The sequence below is a fragment of the Ipomoea nil genome, unplaced genomic scaffold (genome assembly GCF_001879475.1).
Source record: "Ipomoea nil cultivar Tokyo-kokei standard unplaced genomic scaffold, Asagao_1.1 scaffold0666, whole genome shotgun sequence".
Classification (NCBI taxonomy): Eukaryota; Viridiplantae; Streptophyta; class Magnoliopsida; order Solanales; family Convolvulaceae; genus Ipomoea; species Ipomoea nil.
In genome coordinates this window covers 1090720-1103857 of record NW_017617094.1, presented here as the reverse complement: position 1 = coordinate 1103857, position 13138 = coordinate 1090720, and the positions used below count along the sequence as shown (strand labels likewise).

Below are 13138 nucleotides of genomic sequence, written 5' to 3'. Positions count from 1 at the left end.
AAGCAAATGAGAATTATGTTGATGGAATTAATTGGCGCCGCGATTATGTAGTAATCAATTAAGTCCGCATAAATTATGAGGGTAAATTAGTAAAGGGAAATTATTTTAGTAATATTTCATAGATTAATGCTAGAGTATTACATGTATTCTAAACAAAATGCGACTTGGTTTGTTTAGGTGGCCATTTATATAAGGAAAAGTCACAAAAACTTCTTAAAATTATGGCGGGTCATGAGATCAAGTCAAGATCGGTGATTCGACGTGATAAGTTGTGTGACTAAGTCAAGACTCATCATTCTGGACTAGGAGATGGGTTCTGGGACAAGAATGACTAGCTGACCGGGGCCGGCTGTTGAAGGCCAACCTTGGGGGCCTTGATCTCTACCTAGACCCCATGCATCCTCCTCTGAACATCCCGCTCTGCTAGCCCTCGGGTCGCAAGTTCTTGGACTCCAGGTCTCCATTATCGGGTCATTTTCAATATCTCCATCATATGATCACCTTCGCAAAAGTTTAGGTGATAAATGCCCACAACGAGCAGAACAAAGCGATGAACACATGTTCATGCTTACTCAAACTTCTACAATTGTTAATTTTAAGTGCAATAAAATTCTCGATAAATTATGCACGGGGTATAAACTAAGCTCCTCGATAAGAGATATTGAGAGTCTCTAATTAGATGACTTAGAAAATAAATAAATAAATAAATAAATAAATAAGAAAAAAAGTTCAAAAAGTAAAAGGAGTTAAGGATCAACTAATTAACATGGATTTAAGATAAAAAGTTTCCAAAATAGCAGATGGTGTGGCTATTGGCTAAAGGCAGCTACAGCATACAAACAGATTTACAGCCAAAAAAAAACATTCAGCAAGTTAGCAAAGACTCCTACATGCCTGGAAAATGTCCCAAAAAACCACACAAAACATTTTGTGAAGGCATACAGACATAATGGATTACCACAAAAATCACTCCAATGCTCGATTCTTGAAGGCGAGATTGCAATGAGCAGCGCTGTTAACTGCTAGTTAACGAGGCATCCAAAACAGACTTTGAGTTCATCAGATCATTATATCCCAAAACAGATCTGATCACACTACGTAATGTATATACAAATGATTCCTGAAATGAAGAAAGAACAAGGTAGGATTAAGAAACAAGAGGATGCAGATGGATCTTGATGTAAGCGTGTCATGAAACAACATTTTGTGTTTGCAAACATCATAGTCAACCTCAGCCAAATTGGTCAGGTTGTTGACTTAGTAATCACAAGGTTACAAATTTGACTCCAAGAAAGAACGGCCTATTGGCCTTCATGGTCTGAACTGGTCAGCTATGTACAACCTAAACTGGTTTACTTTCTTATGATCTGTTGTTGATTATGGCTATAAGGCGAGGTTTACCCCGTGCACACTCTCGGGTAGTGGTTGCGGGTTTCCCTCAGTCACCCCAAAAACAAACATCATAGTGGAAAAGTATTGGTTTTCAGATTCTGTTTGTTCAGATCAAAGCATTCACTAGCATGTATATATCAACACCTTATTTGCTGCAAAAGTATAAATGAATCAAGCAAAGCATTGGGCAAATTTTCATTTTCAGATCTGTTCAAATTCTAGAAAAGCTGAAAGAGATTGAAATCCCGTACCTTTTAAGACTATTGGTTTGGGTTGCAGAGAGCCATCACTTAAATCATTCCACAAAGTTAAATGTGTCGATTAAATCTGACACTTTCGGATCATGATATAGGCGATCAAATATATGGCGGTGCTTAGGATGCTGAACCATGGCTTCCAATATTTTGTCTTCAGAAACCGGGAGGCCTTTCTCGCAAGGAAGCCCATCCGAGGTAGAAAAGACCAACTCAGATATGAAGTCCTTTTTCCTCTGGCAAGCAAATTTCCTAGCCTCCATGGTTGAAGAAATCAAGTGATATACATGCACAATCTTCTTTTGACCGAGCCTATATGCCCGACTAATCGCTTGCCTCTTAACCGAGGGATTCCAAACGACGTCGAGCAAAACAACTCTCGAAGCCCCAACCAGGTTTATGCCTTCACAACAGGCCCTGGTTGATGCGAGAAGCACCTTCACTTCACTCTTGGGATCGTTAAGCGTATTAATAGACGCTTGGCGATGATGCACATCGATTTCACCATCCATATGCAACACTTCCCGGCCTTCAACCCAATCAAACACAGATTTTAGCTGCTTCTTAATAAGCTCCATCGGGGCAATATACTGACTAAAGACTATAACTTTTTCGCCATGTGACACACTTAAGCATATCAGTGCAAAGAGGAACTCGGTCTTCACTCCTGCATCGGGATTCAATTCGAGTTTTTTCATCTCGCTCCTGTATTCGGAAAATTCTGGAATATCTTTCGCCAGTGAAGGGTGAACAGATATCCGAGTCATGACATGATCTTCCTCAAAGAGTTTTTTCTGTGGTATTGCACTGAACAACTTCTTTTGCCAACTCGTGGGCTTTAGGTAGACCAAAGTGCTCCTTACGCCAGGAAGACGCTCTTGCAGTACAGAGCCGTTGTGTACATGGACTAGCGGGGCAATGATTCTCTTGAGTTCCTTTATGGCATCGTTCTTGTTCTTTCCAATAGAACTAGTAAGACGATCCCATTTCTTCTTTGCTGCCTTCGTTCTCCGCATATGTTTTAGCGGACTCCCAGAAGAAAAATCGGAAAATTTTGGAGAAACAAGGCAGAGGGTATTATATAGCTCATCAAAGTTGTTTTGGAAGGGCGTTCCGGATAGGATAATTCTCCGTGGCGTTTCTAGTTTTGACAAGGCCTTCCAAATAAGACTTTCATCGTTTCTCGGAGTGTGCCCTTCATCAAGCACTACTAGACCTGGAACTTGAAGAAGAATTTTTCTCAACTTGTCATCTTCTTTATTTTCTTTCACTCTGACACACTGCTCGAACAGGCGATAGGTGATTCCCAGAATACCCGAACCTTCTGCCCACGAATACACCTTCAGCAGTCGCTTTGATTCTGTGTTTTTGAATTCATTCAGAAAATTATGCGAGATACTGTTTTCCCTACCCGACAACGCTGGATTGTTCACGTTGTGGAAGGGAATATCCACATCCCATTTTCGGAATTCAGCTTCCCAGGTAAGAAGCATGCTTCGAGGGGCTATGATTACTGGATGGCTATCGGGGAAGAGCTTCATGAACGACTGGAGAAACACTATCGTGAGGCGGGTTTTCCCAGTACCAGGCGCGTGCGAGATTATGCATCCCTTCCCACAATCAGACTGCAGCTTTTTCAGATTCTCGATGTGAATATCCCCGCCAATGTTTCTCCATAAGAACTCAAACCCCTCGCGTTGATGAGGATACATTGTTCCTTTAGTCCCCGGAGGAAGAATGTCCCATACTGTCGTTCCGCCATGTATTGAATTACAATGATTTCCAGAAGCGCCATCCAATGGGAGGTTATCGCCATTTAAGGGACAATCCAAATCGTCATAAAATCTCATCCCTTGTCTCCTCCCGGTTTTTTTAGCCTGCAAATAGTAGCAATAATTTTTGCATGATTTTATATCAACCATATGACCATATCGACACACTCAGTAAAACAGACCAGCAATGTATACATACAATTCTAACAAATACTGATGCAAAAGAGGGCACTTACAAATTCGGGTAAGATGTACTTCATCTCCAGACTCACAAAGGAACAATACTTGCAGATTAGCCCGATCTGTTCATCTAAAATAATAAAATGGTTCCCCTTTTCGCAGCAGACTGCTGAATCATCGTGTTTTTCTGCAGATATGTTGTCTTCATTCACCTAAACAATAAAGAACATAATGCATGAACGATTTTAGCTTGTATGAAGCATGTTATTGTGGGAGCTCTGATAAATTCACGAACCACAAAAAGTTTGCATGGAAAACTAGAAATCTAAACATTGGGGGGGATAAGTGAAATCAGTTTAAAAGCTAAAGCATCATAATATGAACCTACCGAAGGTTGAGTGGTTGTTAAGCTATCCTTGTCTTCCTGTAGACCTGTTTGAAGATCCACAAAGAGGCTGTCAATTTCGATCTCCCATTCCATTTTCTCAGGCGGAGTAGGAACTTCATCCTCAAACCGGAACTTTAGAGGCAACTGCCCGGGAATATTCTCGTTGCAAAATTGCAGATTGTTCTTGGTGATATCCACATCCTTCAATATAGAGTTGAGAAGTATTTTCTTAAAGTTAAGTTCTCCCAATCCATGTTTTCCCTTCCTCCTTTTGCTTGGGCGCTCTACGTTCTTTTTGTCTTTATTAACATGAATTCGCACACAACAATCATCTTTTTTGTCATCAGATGAAGTCTCGGATCCCCAATCCTCCTTAGGAGGAGGGAGTGGGTTTGTAACATTTGCGGGATCCTTTTCCTTCATTTCATATTTGGAGACTGAACGGGACCTAAGCCGATATGCAGGACCATCCTTTATATTAACATTATCCAAACCTTCAACCTTTGGACTAACATCGTCATCTATGATCTCCAATTTTGCCTTTCTCTTTCCCTTCTCATTCATCTTCTTCTTCTCTGCCCATTTTTCCAAATTCTCGGTACTATCTGACGAAAGAGCAAAAGATTCACTTGCATCACTCCCGCATTTTATATCATCCACAGCCTCATTGTTCATCTCTACCCCATGTTTTGACTTTTCTTTACCGGATGGTGGAACAGCCAAATATTCCTCCAAGAATTCAAAATAGTCATCATCATAGTCAGAATTTTTCTCGTTCAATGGACTTCCACGAGATTCACCGCTATCAGTACTGAAATTATCTGCCAAAACTGCCTTTGCCTCCACCTTTTTGCTGCTCTCCTCCGCCCGGTTGTCAGTCTTCTCTGAAAGTATTGATTGAAGGGCAAATTCTTCATCCCCAGCAGCATCCTCATCTTCATCTTCGCCTTCTGAACTAACATTATTAGCTTCAGATACAATTTCTTCTTCCCCAACAGTTTCATCTTTGTCTTCTGAACTAACATTATCATCCTCATCTTCTTCTTCTTCTGAACTAACATGATCATCCTCATCTTCATCTTCGTCTTCTGAACTAACATTATCAACCTCATCTTCATCTTTGGCTTCTGAACCAACATTATCATCCTCATCTTCATCTTTGTCTTCTGAACTAACATTATGGGCATCAATCACAATTTTTTCTTTCACCTTAACCTTCTTGTTCTTCTCCACCTCCTTTACCACATTTTCTGATTCAATCCTCCTCTTTTTCTTGTTCCTATTTAATCCCTCCATGAATGAGAAATTATCACCATTACCAGAACTGCCACTCCCCCCAGCTTTTTCCCCAACAATTTTCCCCACCATTCTACTTGTGGAACCATGCTCACTGCTTCCATTACCAGTAAATCCAGATGACTCATTCTTGCAACTTTGACTTAATTTTCTCTTCTTTTCCTCATTCCATCTTTTATCCCACTGGTTCCTGGTATAAATCCTCCTACTACCATCCATTCCTCTTCACCTGCATAGGTAAAAGAAGAAGCAAAACAAAACACCCAAATCAGAAACCCAATGAGTAGCTCAAGTGGCAAATAAACTCTCTTTGTGGGAAGAAATTTCGGGATAACCCGGATTCGATTCAGCCCTCTTTGTGGGAGGAATTTCGGGATAACCCAAGTTCAATTCCCACAAGTAACGATTCTTCCTAGACCAGCTCCAGTATCTCTGGAGCGAGGGAGGGGATTAGTCGGGTGGTTCGGCCCGGACCACAAAGAAAAACCCGAAACACCTCGTGCTTTACACAAAAAAACACCCAACTCAACCCACAAAAAAAAAAAAACAGATTTGGGTATTTGTTCAACCTGTTGACTTTGATAACCACAAAATTTCAACTTTGCCTCTAGTTTGGGAGACTTATTAGCTTTCTTGGTTTGAACCGATCAACTATGAAGACACCCTTAAATAGTGGCTACAAATTCTACTCCCAACTGGCTGGGCTTATTGCACAAGGCATGCACACTCTCGGATAGCTAAGGTTTCACTCGTTATCTATATATATATATATATATATATATATATATATATATATATATATATATATATATATATATATGAATCAGATTCACCATAAAATCATCTCAACACATACACAGAAAAATCTAAGCAAAAAAAAAAAAAAAAAACAAGAACATGCATTGAGTATACAGGGAATGAAGGCATGAAGTAGGAGTAAAACTTACCGTGAGTGAATAGTGATGATGATGATGACAGCGGAGTAACATAGAAGGAGTGATCTTGTGTTGTTCTTGAAATAGCGTGCGCAGTAGGTGGGTGAAAAGGAAGGAAATACGTAGAGACGTGGAGAGAGGGAATTGGAGAAGATTTAGGGAAACGAGAAAGTAGCAAAACGTCAGCTCAGTCCTCACCCAATTAAATATTTTTGTGTTTCATAAGTTTTTTTTTTTTCTCTCAAAAATTTCAAAATCATTTTTCTAATTTTTTAAAATTCAAAAATTTATTTTCTACAAAGAAATTAACATTTAAAGAAAAATATTTATATTTTTTTTTATATTTATTCATTTTTCTTGAATTTCGTATTAATGTAATTCTTACCAGACCCGTCATGATTGTTGACGCTACTAGTTGAGTTTAAGTCCAACACTTCATAAGTGGAAAAATAGGTTTTATCTTTGAACTTCTCGAGACTAACCGTAGCAAGGTGGAAGGGGTGAAGTTCCAACGTGTTTTAGGACCTTGATAAACAATAGAAACCAATCAAACCACAACGTTGGATTGAAGCTTGAGTTTTACATAAAAAGACACATCTTTAAGATTTTCATGTCCTGATTGCATAGCGTTGAGTATAATGTCTTATAAGAGTGGTGGAATATTTATAAATTTACTGAGAGCAAGGTCAACAAGGGTTGTTATTGTTTTTTTTTTTTTCATAGCGCACAAAAAAAAAAAAATTATCATATAATAAATGGTTTTTTGGCAAAAGAAGAAGAAGAAGAATAAAGGAAAAAAGAAAATAACACGTTTTTGTAGCACACGCTTCACCCTAGTTTAGCTGGAGCACTTTAGATTTACCACCAGTTGATAACCACTCGAATGTCATTCTTTGTTTTATTTAACTTTTTCTTTTCTAATAATGGTCGCTGCAATAGCAACGACCATCTTATTATTTTATTTTATTTTTAGAATATTTTTATTTATTAATTTTGTTATTAAAATTTTTAAATTTTATGTTGTGCGCAACCAACTTATTTATTTAATTTGTTACTAGTGTGTTTGGAAACTCGAAAAATGATTTCTGGAAATCATTTTTCGGGTTTCTAGTGTTTGGTAGGGAGAAAAATGAAGTTTAGTCAATGGAAAATTGATATACTTTTTTCAAAAAATGACTTCCCCTTTTTTTATTTGGAAGGGGGGGGGGGGGGGGGGGGGGGGGGGGGTTGGAAGTCATTTTCCGCGTTCCTCCTCCTTCTTCGCACAACCACAAGGCGTCGTGTCCTTCTTCTTCGCACGACCATAGAGGCCTTCATCGCGCCACTTCCTTCTCGACCACCGGAAAACTTCGTCGCGCCGCTTCCTTCTCGACCACCGGAAACGTATTGATTTCCGACTTGAAAACCCACAGATCTGATTTTCCAAGTCGGAAACCAGTTTGGTTTTCCGACTTGGAAAACCAGAATCTCTAGTTTTCCACGAAAGAAACCAGTTTGATTTTCCGACTTGAAAAACCAGAATCTCTAGTTTTTCAAGAAAGAAACCAGATTTGTTTCAAGGAAACCCAAATTGGTTTGGTGGGAAACCAATATGGTTTCCGGCGATTGATTTCTTGCCGGAAATCAAACTTTTTTTAAAAATTTTTTTTAAAAAATTATTGTTTGGGTTTTTAAATAGATGAAGATTATAGGACAAGCTAAATTTATGTTGGCATTGGCATTATAACAATTAAAATGGTGAAGTATACAATTTTGTTCATTTTTCTACTCATTTTTCAAAAAATGAACCAAACACATAAAGACAGTTTTCTATTGTGCAGCCAAACACTGGAAAGAAAAATGTTTTCCGGAAAATGAGTCATTTTTCAGAAAACATTTTCCAGAAGTCATTTTCCTACTTTCCAAACGGACCCTAAATTTATCATTAGTATTTTCACACGTGCGTTGCACGGAATTGATTTGTTATAATAATTTTAAAATATTTGGATCGATATACAATTATATAAATTATATCAACGAATATTATATAGTGCAATTGATGAAATTGGTTTGTTCGATTATGTTTTCTGGTATTATCCTTGCTTGAATTCGAGCAAATAATTGCTAAATTACCCGTGCGATGCATAGATAAAAAAAATTTTAGTATATATTTGGATATTTAGATAATAAAATTAAAGATGAAATTATAAACAATTCTAATATTTGAAAGTGTACATTTATTTGATTATAAGATTAGTGTAAAAGTATGACTCAAGTAATTGAATAATATATAATTCGTTTGTCTGCAATTATCTTTTAAAAAAATTGATATGTAATATAATTTATGTAATTATATTATCTACATCTACAAATCGGGCCAATACTGTTAGGCCCTAACGGGAACTAAAAAGTGTTGGTGTAATTGTTTGTTGAAATGAACGGTTCATATTATTTTGATGAATTAATCTCACTTTTAGTCCTATAACTATTGAGGTCTTGTTAATTTCAATTCACGATTTTTAAAACTATCAATTTTGTATATTAACTATTCAATTTTTACCAATTTTGGCCACTTCGGTCAAAATTCATTTGAAAAATTATAATAGGTAAAATCATGAAAGTATTTTAAAGAATAAAGAAAAGAGGAGTAAATGACTAAAATACCATCTTTCAAATTAATATATCATATTAACTACTTGAGGAGAATTATTGATAAAAAGTATTCATAATTCATAATAATAACTTAAAACACAAAAAGCGACTATGACCTAGCGCAGCAAGAAAATCAGGTACACTTGATTCCTTCATAGCGTTTGTGGCAATTTTCATCAGAGTCTGCCTACTTTAGGGTCCGTTTGGAAAGCAGGAAAATGACTTTTGGAAAATATTTTCTGAAAAATGAGTCATTTTCTGAAAAACATGTCATTTTTCGGTGTTTGATTACATTCTAGAAAACTGTCTTAGTGTGTTTGGTTCATTTTCCGGAAAACGAGCAGAATTATTTTAAATTTTAAATATACCATATTTATTATTATTATTATTATTATTATTATTATTATTATTATTATTAATTTTCTAGACCTGCACCCACTTCATTCTCTCTGGTTATTTTCACTCATTTTCCGGCCCACGCACCCACTTCATTCTCTCTGGCGAAAGATGCGACTTTCTTCTCTAATTATTTTCACTCATTTTCCGGCCCACGCACCCACTTCATTCTCTCTGGTTATTTTCACTCATTTTCCGGCCCACGCACCCACTTCATTCTCTCTGGCGAAAGATGCGACTTTCTTCTCTAATTATTTTCACTCATTTTCCGGCATCGGCATCTGAATAGGTGGGCGTTTCCACCTTGTTGAGACATCCATGGAGGTGGGCGATCCTCCACCAGAGCCTCCATAAACGGTTGAACAGATGTGACGCTTCATCGAGATCTGCGTCGAGCAGGTTATGCTGCCCTCACGTCGGCGACTGGGCTTGGCGACAGCGGCGATTGGAGAACGGCGATGGCGAACGACGACGACAGCGAACGGAGAACGGCGATGGCGAACGGCGACGACAGCGAACGGAGAACGGCGATGGCGAACGGCGACGACAGCGAACGGAGAACGGCGATGACGAATGGCGACGATGGCGAACGGTGAAGGGGATGGCTAGCATGTTGGTTCTGGAAGACGGTGTTAGGGAGAAGGAGTTGCTCTGGAAAATGACTTCCCAAAAAAAGGGGAAGTTGTTTTCCGGAAAAATCATGTCATTTTCCTTTGACTCATCCTTATTTTTTATTGACTCTAATTTTTCCAACGTTGCCAAACACGAGAAGCTTGGAAAATGACTTCCAAAAATTATTTTCTGGGCTTCCAAACACACCCTTAAAGGAAAAATAATAAGACAAAATTTTCCATTTTATGGAAAGAGAGACGGATGTGGGTAGGAAGTACTTACAGTTTTAACATTATCCAATTTTATATTCTCTTCGCCCCTAATTGATTGTCTCATTTGTTTTTTGCACAGTTTTTAATACAACATAACAAATGTCACTAGCTTTTCAATTTTGCTCTTCAAAAGCATGTGTTATTTGTACAAAGTACAACTGTACTTATCTCTAGAAATTTGAAAAGTCAAAAAGGTAAATTGGAAAATATAGAGTGATAGTTATGTTCAATTTTAGAAAGATGACACTATTTTAGGACACATTAAAAAGGAAAGTAAGACAGGTAAAATGAGACGGAGGGATTACAATGGTAATTTATATAGTGTATATTTATATTTTTTTTGAAGGAATATTTATATTTTTATATGTATAGAATTTATAAATGAGTGTATAATTATTATACATAAATGAATGTATATGAATACATAAATATTAATAAATAAATATAAATATAAACATACACACATGACACACGTGTAAGCATATTTGATTATATAAGTATATATTTATTTTATATTACTAGTATTTGCACCCGTGCGATGCACGGAATGAATTTGTTGTAATACATTAAGAATATATGAATCGATATATAATTATTTAAATTAGAACATCGAATATTATATAGTGCAATTAAAGATATGATTTGAATCGTTTATATATTTTGATGTTATCATTGCTTGAATTTGTGCAAATAATTGCTCAAATTAATAGCTAATGTCTAGATGTACGCATGCGGTCCTATAATTTTGAAGATTTTATTTATCATTGTTTAGTATTTTCATACATTAGGCAAATGTGCTCATTCTCTAACAACTCAGTTATAGAAATGAATTGATATCCTTATTCATTTGTATGGAAGCTATATTTTTTTGTCTAGATATATAGCAATTTTTTCATTTTAGAAAAAAAAAAATTAATATCACCGATTATATTTACACATTATTGAAACCTGACAACATTGGTAGTGACAACACAATCTTGTTCATCTTCGTCTAGAGCTAACATCTTCTCCATCAGGACGGGTTACTTGGGTGAAAATATATAATGGTAGAATATCACTCAATTAGTTATCCTTTTATATTTTCAGTCAATTCGTAATATCAGATTCATTTTCAGCCAATTATTCTTTTTTATTTTCAGTCAATTAGTCAATTAGAATATCAAATGCAGTTATATTTTTACATAACTTTGGTTCCATTTTTAATTGATGGTGTAGATATTATTATTGAAATATTTCCATTCCATTTTTTATTTACCTTTACTATTGTTTAAAATATGCATTTACTATTGATAATGTAGAATATTATTATTGGAATATTTTCCTCAAATTTTTAATTCCATTCCATTTTTAATTAAAATGTAATATTCTGACCATTTTTTTAGTCAATTATATATCATTTTTTATTTGCAGTCAATTATTAATATTCATTTCCTTTTATATTTTTAATCAATTAGTTATATTAGATTCATTTTCAGTCAATTATTCTTTTTTATTTTCAATCAATTAGTCAATTAGAATATAGATGCAGTTATATTTTTACCAAATTTCGTCCCATTTTAATTTGATGATGTAGAATATTATTAATGAAATATTTTTTCGTTCTATTTTTAATTTATCTTTACTATTTTTTAAAATATGTCTTTACTATTTGATAATGTAAAATATTATTATTGAAATATTTCCTTTCCATTTTTAATTTTTCGGGTAAACCCGGAGTTTTCGCCGTCGGACACAGTGACTAATCCCCTCGCTAAATTATAAGCAAACCTCTTTTGGGTAGGACAGCTGACTTAGAGATTTAAGGGTGCTCCATTCCCAAATCCAAGGATCGAACGCTTGACCTTTGGTTAAGGATGGATGAGTCCTTTACACTCAACCACACCCTCCAAGTTACTTGCCAACATTGATGGGCAAGCAATTATGTTTGTAAGACTCCTCTTTCCAAACATTTTCAATGTGAGATCAAAATGATCCCACATCATTTACAAAGGGAGCCCGTGACTCCCTTTTGTCTTCTTCTTTTTTTAAAAAAAAAATTAATTTTATTTGTATATCGTTTTGTTTGAATTATTATTATTATTATTATTATTATTATTATTATTATTATTATTATTATTATTATTATTATTATTATTATTTGATTATTGACAAATTCGCCATTTTAACAATTTATCTTTAGTCAAAACACTAAAAATATTATTTAATAACTAAGTAATTTGCTCCAAACTGCTAAAAGCTAAAACAACACATACATTTTGGGTTAATCTTTCCTAACCCCACTAATAAATAATAAATAATAAATAATAAATAAATAAAACTAAAATAAGAAGACAATGCTAAGGTTTTTTAAATAATAACATTTTAATTTTTCAATACTCACCACATCGGTATGCAAACAATTATGTTTGTACCTCTTATATAGAGGAGTTCAAGAGCTCATCTTTTCAAACATTTTTAATTTGGGATGAAAATGAACCCACATCATTTACAACGGGAGCCTGTGGCTCCCCTTTGTCTTTTTTTTTTTTTTTTTTGTTAATTTTAATTTTATTTTGTATATAGTTTTGTTTGGATTATTATTATTATGAACCCACATCATTTACAAAGGGAGCCTGTGGCTCCCCTTTGTCTTTGTCTTTTTTTTTTTTTTTTTTTTTTTTTTTTTTTTTTTTTTTCTTGTGTTAATTTTAATCTTACTAGTATTTTCACCCGTGCGATGCACGGAATGGAATTGTTGTAATATATTAAGAATATTTAAATCTATATATAATTATTTAAGAGTTGATTTCACTAGAGGTCGTTTATCTTTCCTGACAATTCCAAATTTAATTCTAGGCTATAGTTATTAATTATTACAATTTATTCTATGTTACAACTCTTACGTTAATATTCTTACTATTATTATTAACACTTAATTACTTTTAGATTTATTATTACCACTTATATTATTATTATTATTATTATTATTATTATTATTATATTATTATTATTATTATTATTATTATTATTA

At 35.0% G+C, this 13138-nt stretch overlaps 1 protein-coding gene across 2 annotated transcripts; it reads right to left on the bottom strand.

Moving 5' to 3' along the window:
- Window positions 1-771: 771 nt before the first annotated feature.
- On the bottom strand, window positions 772-5555 carry LOC109174809 (SNF2 domain-containing protein CLASSY 3-like). Of its 2 annotated transcripts, none has more exons than XM_019324048.1 (5): window positions 5124-5555; window positions 3987-4916; window positions 3655-3810; window positions 1644-3523; window positions 772-1120 (listed from the first exon to the last, which is right to left on the bottom strand). In XM_019324048.1, exons 1-4 carry the CDS (start codon window positions 5499-5501, stop codon window positions 1688-1690), a joined length of 3300 nt encoding a protein of 1099 aa, XP_019179593.1. In that variant the 5' UTR covers window positions 5502-5555; the 3' UTR covers window positions 772-1120; window positions 1644-1687. The 2 variants fall into 2 exon arrangements, with proteins under 2 accessions (XP_019179593.1, XP_019179594.1); XM_019324049.1 differs by having other exon boundaries at window positions 3987-4960; window positions 5177-5555.
- Window positions 5556-13138: the final 7583 nt, after the last annotated feature.

What these genes read in the sequence shown, in the direction of transcription:
- LOC109174809 (XM_019324048.1), bottom strand. Translation starts at nt 5,501, where the DNA reads ATGGATGGTAGTAGGAGGATTTATACCAGGAACCAGTGGGATAAAAGA. An exon ending in TAACAACCACTCAACCTTCG is followed by an intron (nt 3,811 to 3,986) that starts GTAGGTTCATAT and finishes TTTATTGTTTAG; the next exon opens with GTGAATGAAGACAACATATC. An exon ending in AGTACATCTTACCCGAATTT is followed by an intron (nt 3,524 to 3,654) that starts GTAAGTGCCCTC and finishes TACTATTTGCAG; the next exon opens with GCTAAAAAAACCGGGAGGAG.